At 42.5% G+C, this 19,241-nt stretch overlaps 1 protein-coding gene across 1 annotated transcript in view; it reads left to right on the forward strand.

Annotated features, from left to right (window-relative positions):
* Positions 1–19,241, forward strand: part of PRIM2 (DNA primase subunit 2) — a 78,839-nt gene that overhangs the window by 15,552 nt on the left and 44,046 nt on the right. The window contains exon 6 of the mRNA XM_056856682.1: positions 405–542. Coding sequence (XP_056712660.1) covers positions 405–542 — 138 coding nt within the window. The remainder of the gene's footprint in view (positions 1–404; positions 543–19,241) is intronic.

The following is a 19,241-nucleotide window of genomic DNA, read 5'->3' on the forward strand; positions in this document are numbered from 1 at the left end:
ATATCTCACATTGTTTCCAAGGTTCTCCCAACCTTCAAAAATGATTTTTGGAGGTCAAAGCTCAAGAGGGTTACAGTGGAAAGAGGGGACTTCAAAAATTGATTATGTCAGTTTGCTCTATTAACGATTCTGTAGGATCTGACCCATTTTCTTTATATGAGAATCCACAAATTGAAATGGTATCAAAACAATTCTGGTAGTCTGACCAATTACTCTTGATTCATTAAAAAATGAAAATTTCATGTTAATCTCCTTAAGTTAAAAACTTGTTCCTCCATTAGGTCTCCTAAAATGATTTTAATGTGTTCCACTGGTTTATTGGACTTGTTTACTTGGGTATAGTATAATTTATCATTCTGGCTTGGTCTTTATAGTTTAAATCAGTTTCTTTTTTTCAAATTCAGGTTTCTTTTTGTGATGCTGTGGATTTAGTTCGTGTAAGAAGAGTTTACTTCCATGATGGCTATGCTTATGTACCTCATCAAGATATTGATACTATAGTCCTGAACAATTACAGAACGAATCTGTCAAAAGCTCTGGCAGTAAGTCTCCCTGTCCCTTCTAATTTGTTATATGCTTTTATGGTCTTTTATTTTCAGTTTATAAATGGTAACCTTGCATCCAACCTGCCAAAACTGATCCGAGTTAGGGTATAGGTTCATAGGTTACAACAACGGAGAAGTATTTCAATACTTCTATGGGATCTGACCCGTTTTCTTTATATGAGAATCCACAAATTGAAATGGTATCAAAACAATTCTGGTAGTCTGAACAATTACTCTTGATTCATTAAAAAAAATGAAAATTTCATGTTAATCTCCTTAGCTGAGGGTGGAGAATTCAAAGAACAGTACTTAAATGTACATGTAGCAAAACCTTGGGGTGATTGTGCTTTTGGGGTGATTGTGCCTTCGCAGTCCTTGGGGAGAACATGGGAACACATTCGTTGCTTGTTGAATAGCTGAAACAGGGCCTGCCCGTTTATATTTGTGTAAATATAAGGGCTCAAGGCTTGTGTTTAAAATATTCTCAAAATGGCAGATGATGGCCACAGCTGCCCCTTGCTCTGCAGTGGCTGGGGTCCTGTGATGATCGCTAGTATATATTCAACTGTTTATGGAGTTTGTGCAGGTTTTCCTTGTTTCCCAGAGTGACTTTTTATTCAAAGCATTCATTTGCTAATCCAGATGCATTAAATTATCTGAACTTCTCTAGTGTTTCGTCTCCTGCTGCATTAGAATAACCATGAATTATTTTCACTCTACTAAATTTCATATCAGTAGAGGGACCGGGCAGAGATGCTCACTATTGTCTACTTCATTCAGAAGGGGGGCGAAGCTAGGCTTTACTCACAAATTCTCAGATGGTCTCCTGACACAGGAGGAATGGGAGTCCCAGACTTTCAACTCTACTACACAGTGTCCTGCCTTAAAAACATACTTTCATATGGTGAAGAAAACTCAACGTTATGGTGAATATATAGAAGAAGCATATCCAAATCAGTATAGCTTAGAAGTAGTTTGGATACAAAATAAGCACTATCCTAGAGGAAATGTTAAATAATCCCTTCCGAACTTCATCTTCTAAAATACAGAAAGCTAGTTCCTTGTGTTTCCACAGTGCAAATCTTTTGAGACAGGATTCTGTCCCTGTCCTCTCACCCCTGATAAAGCTAAGGGATCCTTTCCAGATTGGAAGATAAACAGTCTGAGAGGTCTGTGTGGTGTGACTAAAAATGGAACTATATTGTGAAGACAAATGATAAAACTGAAAGCCTCAAGTCAAATATAATTTCAGTATTGCCAGAGACCACATTTATTACCATTTCTGAAATTTAAGAAACAAATTACTGCAAAGTTTATTCAATTTCAGAAAATTATAGTAGATCACCCTTGGTGCTCGAATAGAAATCATTTCTCTTCTGTATGAATTCTAAGTTCATAATCTTGGAACACAGATCCTAACTATGAACATAACTGGGAAAGAGGTTTTCACTTGCCTTTTGTTTGGACCAATTTGCCTTTCACTTCTACCAATGGTATAAGAGAGTTATCCTTAAAACTTTTCACACGATGAAATTTAACTCCTGACAGACTGTGGCGCATCTATAAGTAATACTCAGCTTTATGTTGTAGGAAATGTGCAAGGATGAGTTCTGTTGTGCAAGTATCAAGACTCAAAGCCTTGGACTTTAATCAGATACTGTGTTCAAAAGTTAATAGGTTATTCCATTTCACTTTTGAGCCAGAACAATGTTGTTGGTATTTTTAGGTGATAAACCAGTACCTCCAATTAGGAGGTATAATAACTTTATTAATTGCAGCAAAATGACTTCAGATTTTTAAGTAATTAATATTACTTAAAAGTGGCAGAAACTTTTTTTTCTGCCATCTCAGCTTGGTACAATACAATTTGAGAAATAACAGTAATGGATAAAATATCTCAGCTGAAGGAAATGTAAAAAAAAACTTCTTCCAAGTTTCTGAAGAAACAAGTCCCTTTCCTATTGTGCATTGAAGCTAGTAACATCCTTTGAACAATATTAACATCCTTTTTTGCATTCTGAATAAAGACAGAGAATATTTACCATCTTGTGAGCCCATTCCTGAAGGGGGCGCCCACGCAGGGGCAAACACACCGGCCCCAAGTGGTGCTGGCCCCCTGCCACCAATGCAGCCACGCCAGCAGGACTTTCCTGGAAGGGCATTCCTGGGGGCAGAGCTGCTGTTAGGCTGCTTTTCAACCCTGGGAACGTCCCCTTGTGCTGCAGCCGTGCTACATCACCATTTTTGGTGCTGTAGCCCTGTTGGAGGCAATGGGGGATTTCCCCCCTTTAAAAGTGTTTTTCTGAACATTTTTTTTGCCTCTGTGGTGTCTGAGAAGCCTCTGAAGAAGTGGTGCAGCTGTGCCGCTCCTGGCCACTGCGGATATGCCCCCCCCCCCCGGTCAGGATGGGGCTGCCTGTCTCTAGTTTATTGAAAAAAAATATTTAACATTGTTACGCTGTGTTTACTGTGTCCAGTTGCTTTTCCCCATTTATTTCCAAAATGTCTCTTCAAACCATGCAGAATTGGCCTGTTCTCCTTGTAAGGTTTTTGGGCCCTGTACTGTGTATAACTATGTAAAATTAGAAATAGGTTTTTTTTAAAAAAAAGTCTTATTTTTCAGAAAAAGAATTTGAACATTTTCAAGTCTGGCATGTTATCCCAAAATAGCATCCATCATTGACTTCACTGTCAGTCTTTTTCTTTACAGTCTACAAGGAAAGATGTTACAAAGCCTCCCTAGAGCCTTACCTCTAATTTTACTGCTTTTAAATAGGAATTTTCAGTACGTGGGTTTTATAATGAAATGTGAGTTCTCTTAGAGAGCCATCTTCCATTGTATTTTAACAAATACCCTAACGTTGCATTTCATTCAGTATCTCATTAGCGTTCATGAACATCAAAGCGCTGCACTTATTAATTAAAATAATGACTTCAGATTTTTAAACTCAGTTCTACATTTACTTAAAATACTTTCATGATGTCATTTATAGATGGAAATTCTTTACTACACAGCACTTCTTTCCTCGACTCATGATTGGCCTGACACGCAACAGATTTTATACTAATGGCTGCCTTGTGATGAGACGACATCAGCACATTCTAGTTGCTAGGAAACCATGGAACACTTAAATAGCATTTTTGGCGCTTGCAAACTCGGGTGGTTTTATAAAGCAAAACAGTACTTGGGAGACTACAGAGATTCTTACAGATTTTGATTTTAGAATTCTGCATAGTGTATCCTGAAAATGGTGAGATGTTTAGGTGCGGTGGGCTGTGTGGAGGAACGCGTTATCTAACAAGAACAAATACTGTTTGTTATTTAACAATACGTTATTATTATCTTTGTTTATATACGAAGGCTCTGTAGCAGGAGGGTTTCAAAGGGTTGCAATGTATTTTCACTTTGGTGAAACAAGTGACTGTTGCTAAGGGAAGGTTAAAAGTTCACAGAAGAAGGGTTTTTAAGCTCACAACAGGTTTTTTGTTAGGAACGATACTTTGAGCCAGCTCCTAAAGTCCAGAATTCCAGAACCACTCTGAACATGGTGTGACAAAGTGCCAGCAGTTGATTGGATGGAACCTTCCTAAGAGAGTAGATAAGGAGCAAGGGGGAGAGGCAGCTGAGAAACAGCTGGAAAGTGGTTGGAAGGAGAAGATCTTGGTTGGAAGAATGAAGAAGTGAATAAAGCTACCAGCCAAGGCCTTCCAAGAGTGGGATGAGTGAGAGGCTGAAGGCAAGGAGGAGTCTCCACCAAACAGAAGGAAGGAGAAACAGCACAGATAGCCTAGGCAGAAGCTAGAAGGTTTGCGGCTGTCTGAAGGGATGGGAAGACTACAGAAGCAGTCTTTTGTGGTCTTCCACCAGCATCAACAGGAAGCTGCTGTGCCATCAGTAGGCCTATGACCATTCCATTCGTGGGCACTATAGCTAACATGAATGTGTAGTTAGAGATATTAAAACTTTCTTATTTTGTGCTATATGCTTTCACGAATATTTCCTTCCTGTAACGAGCACAATGGATTTAGGCCTGAGACCCCAAGAAGCTTACAAGATACGTCAATTAAGGGCTAATAAATTTAAATAAATTATTTAAATTTGTTAGCCTTTAATTGACGTATCTTGTAAGTATCTTGGGGTCTCAGGCCTAAATCCATAGTGCCCTTTTGGGGTTTTTGATAAACCATCTATCATTTGTATTTTTTGCGAAAGTAGCCCTCCCTTGACAGAATCTCCACTCTGCAAGGTCGGTGTCTTTCTGTTTGGTCTTTTTGGAAACTAGCTGGGGAAGAGGTGCTCTCAGCTCCTCCCTGGAAAGCTAGCCTTTTGGAATTGAGAGCTGGTGGCAGTCTACCTGTACTGCGCTCTAGGAGGAGTTCTGGAGTCCAGTAGGTGATTTAAGTTTTCTGAGGAAAACATTTGGCAACTCTTGGACCAAAGAGGAACTGGCCTGACGGTGGTCAGACTGGGTCTCCTCTACAGAAGGAACCTGAAAAAATGACCTATCAATTTATTGGCTTTAATTCCTGAGCTTCTTCTAGCATATGTACATTCTCTGGTGGCAAAACCAAGGGCTTTCTTTTTCTAATCTACATATTCTGTTAAACAAATTGGTAACAAAGGGTATACCTTTTAAGTGCAGTTTTGTTGGTATGTATTTCTGAAACTAGTTTTCTGTTGGTACTGTGGGTATGATGTTCAGTTTGGATATGCAATAGCAGAATTCAAGTCTCCATTCAGCTGGAATGGGTTGGCCTAGGATAAGATTGTTTTTTCTAGGCTACTTTATGTGTTAGATGGAATTGCTGCTCTAAGTTGCTTGGTGCCGGGTCCAAGCGTAAATAATAAGGCTGGAATAATATAAAAAAAGTGTATTGTGGTCTGGTAGCTAAGATGTGCATCATTCAATATGTGAGTATCTTGAAATTGGAAAGATTTCTGGTTGATGACACCACATCCTACAAGAATTGTAAATTGTGTACCAGGATAAAATAATGCATTATTTGTGTCTGCATTACAACTGAAATATAAGATCAATAGTTTCTTTTTGAGGTCCATTGTAAGCAACATACAATAGAAAGTGAACAACTAGTCAGGTTTCTTAAAATGTATTTTAATGTATATCATTGGGGTGTGGGTTTTAATTTTGTACATTTTTATCTCAGCATGTCTTAGGTCTGCAGTTATTTTAATTAAGCCTACTTTCACACAGGCCCTTTGATTTTAATTCACCATAGGTACATATGGAATAAATATTTTCTGTTTTTGTTGTCTTTAGCTCAACCTCTTAGACTTTTCAGTTGATTTTTGTTTGAGTTTGTCCTCCTTTTCATTTGTTGGAATCAATCCAGTAGAACTTCTGCCCCCCCCCCCCAAAAAAAACATGGACTGTCCACTTCAGACTGCAAAAGGCAGGGGGCTGTGTTATTTCATGACTTTTGACCCCTATATAGGTAATCTGTACCTCAGCTGGTAACTGTGTAACCCAACTGCTTTCAAGACACTCTACTGAATTTTAAGAAGTTTGTAACCCTTAGGTTTGTGGAAGCATTTTGCAAAAGTTTGGAAACAAAGCTTTAAATGGGGTGCCTCACTTTCCAGCTTCTCTTAACCTGTTGAGGTGAGAGAGATTCTGCTGTTTGTCTTGAGTTTTTGGGTGCATGAAGGGCGTAGTCTTGTCTCCACTGGGCTTCTCGATCTTTCTGTTTCTTCTTTTCTCCAGAAGCCAAAATCGAAGAAAGTGAAAGGCCATGCAAGTGGTAGTGAATTTGAGGTAGAGTGGATGAGGAGGAGATACCCTTTCCTCCAGTTCTTTTCAAGTTGTAGAGAACTCCAGCAGGGAAGAGGATTTTTTTGGTGCTGGCTCACTAGGATAAGAAAGGTGGAGGGAAGCTACCACTGGCTTGTGGACCTACAGAGAGCTAATAAGCCTGATGATAATGACTTGGATCCAGTCCTTGCTGCTGTCTCCTAGCAGATCATTCGGGAACATCACAAAATGTGGCATGAAGGGGGGCTACAGAAGGAAGGGGGAATTGGAAGAAAATTGGCTTCCTTTGTGTGAGTGGAAGTACTTTTCTTCTTGTGAAATGCCAGGTTTGGATCCAAGATTAATATTAATTTATAAAGTGCCTCCAAAGCTAGTCCTGGAACAATTGTTTTACTAAAAAGAACAAACCCTTCCTGCAGGCTTACAATTGAAAAAAAAAGACAAGACCATAAAGAAGGAGGAAGCAACATCAAAGGAAGATGGTTGATGTGTTTTATGCAGACTAACGTTACTGTGTTGTACGTACATGTGGGACATTGGTTCCAAATCTCAGAGTAGACATGGACTTGTATGGTCTCAGTTCAAATTTGTAACATGGAAGTGAAACTTGCTGCCTCAGAGCATGGTTGTTTAGGTGAGGAAGCCTTATGAAGCACATATTTTCTATGTACATCTTAAAGCAAAGCAGCAATTAAAGTCTTTAGTTGGTATTCATGATTAAAAGGGAAAATACTTTCCCCTCTCTTTTTATCAAGGTTTCACCCTTCCCCAGGTCTCAGATCTGTAAACACCATTTATCACTGTAGTCCTGCCAGTAAATTCTATTTGCAGTTGGAAGTGGGGGGGGGGATGCAATTTTGTGCAGGTGGTGTTCAATAATATTCGATCACCTAAAGTTTCAAACTGTGAACAAGGAGGCTTTGTGTTGTGGCATTAATGTATGAAAATTATGATTAATGAGGGTCTTGTCACTTGAGATTCGTTTCAGGTATTGAGTTCTGAGTGTTAACCCAAAGTAATTCACTGTAACATAAATGGATGATTTTTATAATATGCATATACAAGGTTAGTAAGGTAATAACTTTGACAGTGCAGTATAAAACACGATTAAAATGACTTTGTCCTCTAGATGCTTCATGCTGAAGTGCAGCAAGAAAGTGCTTTCATTTTAGTATAATTTCATTTAATGTCTTCCTATTATTTCTGTGCCATTTATTATGTTTTCAATTTCTGATATTGTGGAGCAGTTGCAATATGTTCGGCATTGCTTGTGAGTTCAAGGTACTCAAGAGTATTTTTATAAAATATTTTTAACAATTTCGGTCACTGTGCAATGGAGTGCATAAATATTATTATTTTTTTGCTAGGCCAGTGTCAGGTACATCTTTACAAGTGCTTATATCAATATAAAGTCAAACTAGGTGTTAAGGAGATGGAAGTACATGGTAATGTTTGCATAGAGAAGTCAGTCAAAATGGGCTGAAACAACACAGGTGTACTGCCAATCATTTCAGCTTCACCGAAGGCATCTATTTCTCCTGAATTCTTCAGGTATTCTTCCTCCTTTAGAGTAAGCAGAGAACCTAGAGGTTATAAGCAATTAAAGTTTCATGGGCAGGGACTGGATAGGAAGGCAGATCTAGGTTTCTTCCTCAATGGATTGTTAATATTGATATTTAGGTTCAGGTGTCAAACTTATTTCTTATTAGGCTGGATCTGGAAGTGTGAGTTGATCAGGCCCTGGTATCATAAATTATCAAAATGAAAAAGTGACCTTTATTAATACAAATCAAGATTATGAATATTATTTAACAAGTTTCCCCCACCCCCCAAAAATGATTTGCAAATCCCCCCGCCCCCCAGTCAGATAAATTCTGCAAAAGGGAATGGGGAAAATATTTGGGGAAATCATTGTTTGAAACCTCTGTAGTTACTGGCTTTGAGAGTTCTAGCTTCATGCCACCATAGGAGCTTTCTTTTTTTAAGTAACAACCATGTGTAGACATCTCCAGTCAGACACTGTTTGTTGTTTTTCATTGCTTGAATACATCCAGTGAGACAGGAGTAAGACAGAAGGTGACTGGAGAGGAGGGCTTTATGCAGCATCCAGGGATAATAAAAAGGAAGGGAATATGTGCTTTGGTGATTGGTGGAGATGTATCTTACACTTAGACTACTGAGGCTGTGAGGTGAAAGTGGGAAGGAACATGTCAGAAGAACGAAGCCAGTGGTGCCGCTCATCTCATCTCTGGACCCCCTCGTCTCTCTGAATGTGACTAAACTGGTAGTCAGCTGATTAGTCCTGTCTGTGGGCACTTTTCTCTTTCAAAATTGAGAGGTGATATGATAACCATCTTCAAGTGCTTGAAGGGCTGTCATATGGAGGATGGTGCCGAGCTATTTTCTGTTGCCCCAGAAGGTCGGACCAGAACCAATGGGTTGAAATTAAATCCAAAGAGTTTCCATCAATCATTAGGAAGAATTTTCTAACAGTTAGAGCAGTTTCTCAATGGAACAGGCTTCCTTGGGAGGTGGTAAACTCTCCTTCCCTGGAGGTTTTTAAGAAGAGCTTAGATGGCCATCTGTCACCAATGCTGATTCTATGACCTTAAGCAGATGATGAGAGGGAGGGCATCTTGGCCATCTTCTGGGCATGGAGTAGGGGCCATTGGGGGTGTGGGGGGGAGGTAGTTGTGAATTTCCTGCATTGTGCAGGGGGTTGGACTAGATGACCCTGGTGGTTTCTTCCAACTCTATGGTTCTGTGATAGGTTATGGTAACTTGATATGCAGAGTATGGTGGCTTGGCTTCCTAACTTTAAACATTCCCAGTGGGCTGTTAATAAACTTCTTTGGAATGAGGTTCACACTTTATTCTCACTTGACCAGCTGTACGTGGAATGCCAGCTCATATATTCTGCTCTTAACGGATGCAGATTAGTGAGTTTTCCCAGTGTCCTGAGAAACTCCGTTATCCCTCTGACACTACAGTGTAGGATGTGTCACTCTGTTGTTCAAGGTGTGGCAGGCAGTTCCAGTTCCCCAGAGATAGGATGCTAAAGAATATCCATTTGCTTAATGCTTGTTTTCAAGCCCTCAACAGACGAAACAGAACTCTGACCTTGAGTCAGAAGAGAGGGATGATAAGCTTCCGTACACTTCAGAATTTGCTCTTCACCCTTGTCCCAAGATGCTTTGGAAAAGAAAACCCATTGTTAATGCTGCATCTTTCTTCATTGTTGCGTTTTTCCTTATTACCCTCTCATATTTCACACTTAATTGTAAAATGAATCATAATGAAGCAGCATTTCTCCTTAGTTTTGTTACTAGATTTTTGCTGACTACAAAAATGAAGCCCATTTTAAAACTTGTGTCCCGCTATGCTATGGGAGGTTAGGCAGCATGGTATAGCCCAATATTGTCAGATCTCAGAAGCTAAGCAGGATCAGCCTGGTTAGTATTTGAATGGGAGACCACCAAGGAATACCAGGGTTGCTATGCAGAGGAAGGCCATGGCAAAACCACCTGTCTGTTGCCATGAAAACCCCATAAGGGGTTAGCTGCAACTTAATGGCACTTTAAACAAGCCATAGGTTAGCTGCAACTTGATGGCACGTTAAACAAACCCACATGCTATGCTATACAAATACCTTACATGGAACACTTCAGATGCACTCAGTTAGTGCTTGAGTAACTCTTTATGACATCCCAAAGGCTGCAGTGGCATCTTCTAGATTCTCATTGGCTTTGGTGGGTCCAGTCTTCAACTGATCCTTTTTTTCTGCAGTTAAGAGCAGAAATAATAGGGCATTTCAGACACCCCTTAGAAAACTTAAAAGAAGCTGTTATCAAATATATTCTCCTCTGAGGCTCAGGCGTCTTGAGCTGTGGGTTATTTCCTTGCATCATCAGGGTAGGCAGGACCAATTTTTGAGCTTCCTGTCTCCCCTTGGCGGGAAATAGCCTGCAAAGCCTCAGTTCCGTCCTGCCTCGGAAAGGGGAAGCAGGTCGCAGGAACAGCTCCATGCTTTTTCTGCCTAAGGCATTAGCTAACTAGCCCTTGTGATTGTCTTTTTGTTTTAGTTTATAGTCAGTAGTCTACTTACCTCTGTCGTTTAGTCCTCCATTCCTTTTGTACTTCTTTGTGTCTTCCCCCCCCGGGGGGGGTTGTTTTTCAGAGGAGCTAAAATGGCCGACGCCATTTTAGAAAGGGAAGACAATCTCCTGTCGGTCTCCGATTACCAACTAGGGCTGGTCCAATCCGCCCCAAAGGAGACCGACTCTCCCAATGGACGCTCTGGCGATCCCTTAGGGAGCACCGATCAAGGAGCGTCCGTGCAGCGCGGCTTTGCGACTGCAGCCGCTAAGGTGAAAAAGGTGCGAAAAGCCGTGCCGCTGCTACAAGCTGTGCCGCAGCTGCAGGGACGCAAAAAGAGAGCGCTGCTACAGGAGCGGAGCTTCGATGAGAGTCGGGAAAAGAACACCCAGCTTCTCATCGCGCATGCACACCGTGGCAATCATGACCCCCACGGTCTATTCTGGGGCAGCAGTACCATCCCTCCAGTCGGGAGACGGTAATTCCCCCCCCCTCCATTGGGGGCGGTACTTTTATTACCCGGGAGGAGGCAGATGCCTGGGTAAACCTGGCCCTGCAGAGGCAATGGCAAGCCTATCAGGCCTTTCAGTTGAGACTTTTTCCCTTCCCGGGTCCTTCTGAGTCACCTTCCTCATCGGCCACTTCCAATAATACTGGGACAGCTGAGAATTTATTATCTGTTCAGGTCCCCTCTACCAGCGGCCAATGGCCAACCAAGGCAGCTCTAAAAGCCATTACCAATGTGGAGAAGCAACAGTCCTCTTTGGCTGGTTCCCATTCTCCTTCCCTCGACTCTGGCGAGGAAAGAGAGGAGGGAGAGTTTGACTCTGACGAAGAGACACCTCCCCCCGAAGAGCAGCAGAACCATCTGTTTTCAGGGAGCTTTATCAGTTTACTGGTAAAAGCGATTCTGGCCCTGGATTTAAATGAGGAGGTGATCTCCTCGGTGGTGACCAAGCCCAAACTGAAACAAGGGGTTTTCCTAGGAAAAAAGGGGTTTCCCTAGGAAAAAGCCACATAACAATTTAGTGCCTTTTCCTGATTTTTTTCTCAGAGCGGTACAGGAAGAGTGGGATAACCCTGCCTCAAATAAACAGGTCCCCCCCACTGTTAAAAAACTGTATCATCTGGCACCTCACACTATGAATTTACTAGAAGTACCACTGGTGGACGCGCCAGTTGTGGACTTACAAACCCCGGGCCTTAGCCCCGAGGATGGTCTGGGATCCTTGAAGGATCAACTAGATAGAAAATCCGATTCCCTCATCAGAAAGGCGCATGAGAGTTCAGCCCTGGCCATTCAAGCAAGCGCAACCACCTCCATTTTTGCTCGCTCCTCCTATCTATGGGTTAAAAAGCTCATCCAATTGGTCCCTCCGGAAAACCACAGAATTATCGGAGGCCTGGAGAGAGTGCAAAGTGCTATCACCTTAATGGCCAATGCCTCGCTAGATACCATGTCTTTCGTGGCGCGCTCTATGGCCTCGGTTACCTCAGTAAGAATGCCTCTGTGGTTACGCGCTTGGCCCGCAGATTTTAAGGCCAAGACCACACTCATGTCTTACCCCATCCAAGAGGGCAGACTGTTTGGGGGAAAAACTAGACAAAATTCTAGTCGAAACAAAGATAAAAAAACAGGCACTCCCAAAGCAATTTAAAAAGGAGTCACGTCAGTCCTCATACCCGTCCTTTCGTTCTTCACGCGCCCCCAACAGATACAGATCTGATTATAGAAAGGGATTGTGGAATCCAAACCCCCGGCCCTTTTGGAAGGGGGAAAAATTCTCAAGACCTCAATCCCAACAAACACGTACTGACAAAGGAGACAAATTTCCAAAAAACAATCCCCAGTGACGCCATTCGGTGGCCTGTGGGAGGGAGACTTCAACATTTCAGCTCCAATTGGCTCCCTTCAAACCCGGACAAGTGGGTCTTCCAGATAATATCCAAGGGCTATCTATTGGAACTCAACTCCCTCCCAAGGGATCAGTTTTTACAGTCTCCCATTCCCTTCAAACCACAAAAACAACCCAGAACACGCAGGGCAATTCAGCATCTGCAATCCTTCAAAGCTATAGAGCCGGTCCCCTCCCTCAAGAGGTGCCTAGGGATTTATTCCATAGTTTTTACAGTCCCCAAAAAGAACGTGCGCTGGAGGGCCATCCTGGATCTGAAGTATCTAAACAGACGGATGGCATGCAAGCATTTTCGGATGGAGACCTTAAGATCCATTGTAGAATCCTTGCTCCCGGGCACCTTTATGACAGCGGTGGACCTAAGAGAGGCATACCTACATGTGCTTATCCATCCCTCACACAAACATTTTCTCCGCTTCACATTTGGCCACTCCCATTTTCAATTCAGGGCTCTTCCCTTCGGTCTGGCCTCCGCCCCGAGGGTCTTCACAAAAATACTAGTCACAGTCATAGCTGCGCTCAGACAGGAGGGTATCCAGGTACATATGTACCTGGACGACATTCTGATTTGTGCGCAGTCACAACAACAGTCCCTTCTACACACAGCAAGGGTAATTCAGACCCTTCAGAATCATGGCTACTTAATCAATTTCCTCAAAAGTTCCATTACACCATCCCAGTCCATGGTCCACTTGGGGGTCAGGATAGGCTCTATCCACAACACCCTGTCCCTTCCTTGGGATCGGATCCTAAAAATAACTCTGGCTTCCTCTATAGCAAAATCAAGAAAAGCCAAACTTATGTCCTTGGCAAGGCTGTTGGGTCTCATGGTGGCCTGCATAGCGGTGGTACCTTGGGCCTGCTTCCATTCCAGACCACTCCAGTGGCAGATCCGTCCCTTTCTGAGGGACATTGCCAAGAAAAGAGACAGGTTAATTCCCATCTCCTCAGAAACAAGGAGGAGTCTCCTCTGGTGGTCACAACACTCAAACCTCTGCCGCCCCACTCAATACATTCACGAGGAACCAGCTCAAATATTCAGACGCCAGTCTGGGGGGATGGGGAGCCACATTTTTTACTCATACAACACAGGGCAGATGGTCTTCATAGGAAACTACCCTACACATCAATGTTTTGGAACTGAGGGCAGTAAAACTAGCTCTGAGAGTCTTTGCCCCTCTCCTTCAGGGACTACTTGTCCTGGTGAGTACTGACAACATTGCAACCAAGGCCCATCTAAACAAACAGGAGGGTCCCGCTCCTCTTCCCTACATCGGGAAGCAGTGCAAATTCTTGCATGGGCGCAGAACAACCTCAAGTCTATTTGAGCAGAGCACATGAAGGGGGTACTAAATGTTCAAGCGGACCGGTTAAGCCGCCAGTTCGCAAATGAAGGGGAGTAGTCCTTGGACCAGGAGGTCTTCTGGCAAATTACCACCAAATTTAGCGTTCCCTTAGTACACGTATTCGCCTCCGTAGAAAACTCCAAGGTTCCAAGATTCTTTTCAAGATACCACCACCCGGCAGCAGAGGGTGTCGACGCTCTCCTCAGCCAGTGCCCCCCAGGATTGCTCTACGCCTTCCCGCCCCTGCCTATATTGCCAAATCTAAGAAAGATTAGGAAAGAGCGGGCCAACGTCATTCTAGTAGCACCATTCTGGCCCCGCCGACCCTGGTTTACAACCCAGCGACAGATGTCGTGCCAGGAACCTTGGAGTATTCCATCACAGTGGGGAACTCTCCACCAAGGTCACCTAGTCTATGCAGACCCCCAATGGTTTCGCTTGACTGCCTGGCGCTTCAGAGGAGATCCCTAATAGATAGAGGATACTCAGAGGCCGTCGTTGCTACTATACTAGAAGCATGACGTCCTGCCACTAGACGCATATATAATGCCTCATGGAAGACCTTTTCCGCTGGGCTAGAAGAAAAAAGGTCGACCCCATACAACCGGGGGTTCACAAGGTCCTCGAGTTTCTACAGGAGGGTCTGCAGCTCAAACTCTCCGCTTCCACATTGTGGAAACAGGTTGCTGCACTTTCCACTGTTATCCCACAATTAGATGGGGTCCCTATGTCCAGGCATCAACACATCGTTGCCTTTCTAAAAGGGGTGACTCAGACTCAGCCCCCAATCCCTCTTGGAGCCTTAATCTGGTGCTCAATGCACTCACCAAACCACCATTTGAGCCCCTCTGTTTCCCTAAAATACCTTCTTATGGAGGTATTATTTCTAATCTCCATTACTTCAGCAAGACGTGTTTCTGAAATCAGGGCCCTGTCCATACGTAAAGGTCTCTGCATCTTTCACAAGGACAAGGTGGTTCTGTTTCCTGACCCTACCTTCACCCCAAAGGTCAATTCTAGATTCCATAGATCACAAGAGATTAATTTACCATCCTTTTGCCCAAGACCATCCTGTCCCAAGGAAAGATCCTGGCATACGCTTGACCTGCGTAGGGCAATCCATATTTTTACTGACAGAACTTCTGACCTTAGGCTGTCTGTTTATCCCAATGAACATAAAATCAATCCTAACAAGGGGAAGAGGATGTCAGCCGCGGCAATTAGCCGCACCCTTAGGATCTGTATCCAAGATGCTTATAGGGCCTTCGGGGTTCCCACTCCTGAGGGCATCACTGCTCACTCCTTGCGCAGTGCAGCCACCACAGCGGCACTTGACAGGCTCGGCTAAAAGAAATTTGCCGGACCGCCACATGGGCGTCTGTCTCAACATTTATCAAACATTACAGAGTAAATATGTGGGCCTCTGCCCAAGCTGCCTTCGGATGAAGGGTATTACAGCAGGTGGCAGAGGAGGACTCGTAACCCACCCACATGGGAGTTCTTATAGGTCCCACAGCTCAAGACGCCTGAGCCTCAGAGGAGAATGGTGCCTTGATTACTTACCGTGAAGGCTCCTTCTCTCTTGAGGCGAAGGCGTCTTGCCCGCCTGAGATACGTATTACGCTCTGAACTGTACTTGTCCCTGAGCTGCCATTGCAGTCTCAAGGGTAGTTATCATATATCCTCTGGTTAATTGTTCCATAGTTGATGTTATCTGTGTTTCTTAATTGTTTCTATTGAGTGAGTGTCATCCTGTCGTAGTAGCTAAGCAAGACTGTAACTGAGGCTTTGCAGGCTATTTCTCGCTAAGGGGAGACAGGAAGCTCAAAAATTGGTCCTGCCTACCCTGATGATGCAAGGAAATAACCCACAGCTCAAGACGCCTTCGCCTCAAGAGAGAAGGAGCCTTCATGGTAAGTAATCAAGGCTCCATTCTAATGAACTGTTGTATAAACAAGACATCTCCTCTATACAACCCATTTACATTTGAATGGGTTTCTTTGTGTTAACCATCTATTAAACTGGTGAAAATGTTCACAGATGGCACTTACAAAAAAGTACTTCTGCTTGCCACAGAACTCTTTAGTGTTTTGTTTTGTTTTGTTTTGTTGTAGCATACCATTGCACTTGCTCAGTTTCCAAACCTGCAACTGGTATAAGTAGAAAACACTGAAATTGGAGGCAAGAATTGTGTAATTGCTAATTGAGGGAACAGCAGCCCTCATGAGAGTTAGTTAATGCCTCCTTGCAAGAGGGAATGGTTGTCCCAACCTTGAAACAGGCTGTGATGGGTCCACTCCTAAAGAAGCCTGCCCTGGACCCAGGAAATTTCAGTAACTATCAACTAGTCTCATATGTTCCATTCTTGAACAGGTAGTAGCTGGACAACTTCAGGCATTTGTGGATGAGGCAGGTTGTTTGGATCCTTTCCATTCTGGTTTTTTTTAAACACATGAAGCTGCCTTATAATGAATCAGACCCTTGGTCCATCAAAGTCAGTACTGTACTGTCTACTCAGACCGTCAGCGACTCTCCAGGGTCTCAGGACTACTTGCCTAGTCCCTTTAACTGGAGATGCCGGGGATTGAACTGGGGACCTTCTGCATGCCAAGCAGATGCTCTACCACTGAGCTACAGCTCCTCCCCTTTAGGGCCTGGTTATGGGACTGAAACAGCCTTGTAACCCTGGCAGATGACCTGCGCTGGGATAAATTTATAAAATTTATGGGATAATAAATGGGATAACATAGAGGTAGTGCGACTCTGTTGATTCTCGTGAACCTCTAAGTGGCTTTCAGTTCCATCAGTCATGGTATAGTTTTGGACTGCACCAAAACTCTGGAACTCTCTTCCAGGGAGATTCCTCTATCTCCTTCTTCTGTTGCCATCTTCTGCCAGCGGGTAAAGACTTTTGTTGGGTGTTTCCTTAGTGATCTCTCCCTCCTTCGTTTTGTTGTTTTTATGCTTTTGTATGAGTATTTTAACTGGTTTTAATTGAATGATGTGTGGGATTTTTTTTTTTTTAAATATGTCTTTACCTTGACCTGGATATCCCAGGCTAGCATGATCTTATCAGATCTCAGAAGCTAAGCAGGGTCGACCCTGGTAAGTATTTGGATGGGAGACCACCAAGGAATACCAGGGTCGTGATGCAGAGGCAGGCAATGGCAAATCACCTCTGAATGTCTCTTGTCTTGAAAACCCCACCAGGGGTTGCCATAAGTCAAATGTGACTTCACTGTTACATAATAAAATCACATCTTTTTTTAAAATGTTCTTAATTTGTTAGCCACCTTAGTGGTCCTGATGAGGGCAGAAAAGCAGAGTATAAATTTTATAAATAATAAAATTTCTCCTTAAATGTTCTCTTACTTGCTAGGTACAATAGTAATTCCACAGATTAGCATATTTTTAAAGAGATAAAGATAAATGTGCTCTTAGAATAACACAGTCTTGTCTTTGGGGATATATAATTAAATCCTAAATTACATCCTGGGAAGGGAGAGACAGATTTTGAGAGATCAATTAAGCTAGGAAAGAAAACTCTTTTTCCTTTGAACAGTCTCACTTTCTACCAATTGGGCTGAACTATTGGAGGGTGTCATTATTGGAGGGATCATTACTGGTTCAATTTTGGCACCTTAAAACTCCTTTAATCCAGCCTTTTAAAGTGATTGATTGGTTGAGACTCAGGTTTGGATGGAAATGTTGAATGGGCACGCTGCATTATGACTGGGTTATAGAAAGGGAACTTGCAGTCTGCTGAAAAATCTATAAAAGTTAGCTTAGATTGGCCTGTCAAGATGCTGTGCCAAGATGCTCTGTCTTGGACCCATTCCCAGGAAGGGTAATGTAGAGGCTCTTTGAAAGTATAGGATTAGATAGCAAAATACATTTTCTATTTCTTTCTAGTGTCCTGCCTAAAACTAGCTGTCTACTGATTGCTCATGAGAGTTGGTGTTTTCTAGTATTTATATTTAGTTATTCCAGTTTTTAATTTTAACTGGCTGCTGAGTGAAATTCTTCTGATGTTTTGCCACCTGCTCTATTATGCTAATCAGAGTTCATGAAATGGCCCTTAAGACAGATACCTGGGGTATGTGTGTCAAAAAGCCTTTGCATCATCCTTGCCCCACACATGCTCATATAGACTTCTGGTCTTCAAGGGAGCCAGAATCACAGATAAATAAATAAATATTTTGACAGTGCATCAAGAAGAGATTCCAAAATGGCTGCCGGGGGTGGGGGGAATTTCCCTGGGGTGCTGGAAAGATAACACCAGACCCGTTTGATTCTTGGTCACTTCAGAGGCACAGGGCTCAATAGGAGACTGGAGGAGGCTGATGGCCAAGGAGTGTTTTTGACAAAGACTACGTTAATTAAAGGAAACTGCAAACTATAATTAAAGAAGGTTTAAGCTAAAGTAGTTTCTGGAATGGGGAAGGCAAGGTTATAAATGACTTTTTTTAGACATTATAATTCATTTCAGTCTTTAGCAAACCTTACAGCTAGACAGCTGTTGCTTTTGGCATATGATAATATGCTATAAATATAACAGGTTAGTGCTCCATCATCAGCAGTGCCATCTATTACTACCCGTGAGATTAGGAGCCCTTGCTCTGACTGAGAGCTGGGGAGGGGGCAAGTTGTTCCCACTGGTTGTTCCTTTTTGAGAGAGAGAAAACAAACAACTGTTAAGATGGTTATATAATGGTACTTAATTGTGACCAGAAAACCTTCTATGTAAATTTAATGTTGGAATCTGATTATTAACCCTAAAGTAGTCCTACTGACATATATAAAAGGAACAGTACCAAAGAAGCAAGATACGCTCTTTTCTCATGACTACAGCCATCAGATTAGTTGTATTATAATCCCTGTAATGAGAGTGGTATGCAAAATGATGCTTTGAGGAATCTCAGTGGCTCAGCATTTCTGACTGAAAAGGGTATGCACGAAATTCATTCTGTGATAGCTGATTTCAGAAATTCCAGATTAGCCCATGTTTTAATCAAATGAATTCCAGCTTTCTCCCCCCCACCCCTGAAATCATTAAGTTGTCTTTTGAGTCAAAGCAGATACAGGATTGAAATGCATAGTTGTCCAACGTTTTTTCATGGTTATTCATTGAAGCAACTAGTGTTTTTGTAAACGATGGACACAGCTTCGATGTGTCAAGTTGGCATCTCGGTCAAGGTTAATAAAAAATCACCTGGCCTAAGTTGTTCTGCTGGAAGTGCCTAAATTCATCAAGCTAAATTCTGCAAATCACACCTGGCTTCCTCACTATATTGTTAATGGAGCTACTTTTTCATAGTATCTTTAACCGCAAGCTGTATTGTATGAGTACAGCAGTGAAATAATCACAGAATAACACTATTAACACCTGGTATACTGAATTCTGTCTCTTTCAGCACTTGATGCTACTAGTCTTATATTGTAGGATCTGAGGTCTCTTCATTCTTACTATCTTTGCCTCCTTAATTTGCTATTATTGCTGTATTATCAGTGGCAGTGCTGCAACTGTGTGTTGGAGGTATTCCATGACTACTTATAACTTCAAGAATC

The sequence above is a fragment of the Euleptes europaea genome, chromosome 10 (genome assembly GCF_029931775.1).
Source record: "Euleptes europaea isolate rEulEur1 chromosome 10, rEulEur1.hap1, whole genome shotgun sequence".
NCBI classification, from domain to species: Eukaryota; Metazoa; Chordata; class Lepidosauria; order Squamata; family Sphaerodactylidae; genus Euleptes; species Euleptes europaea.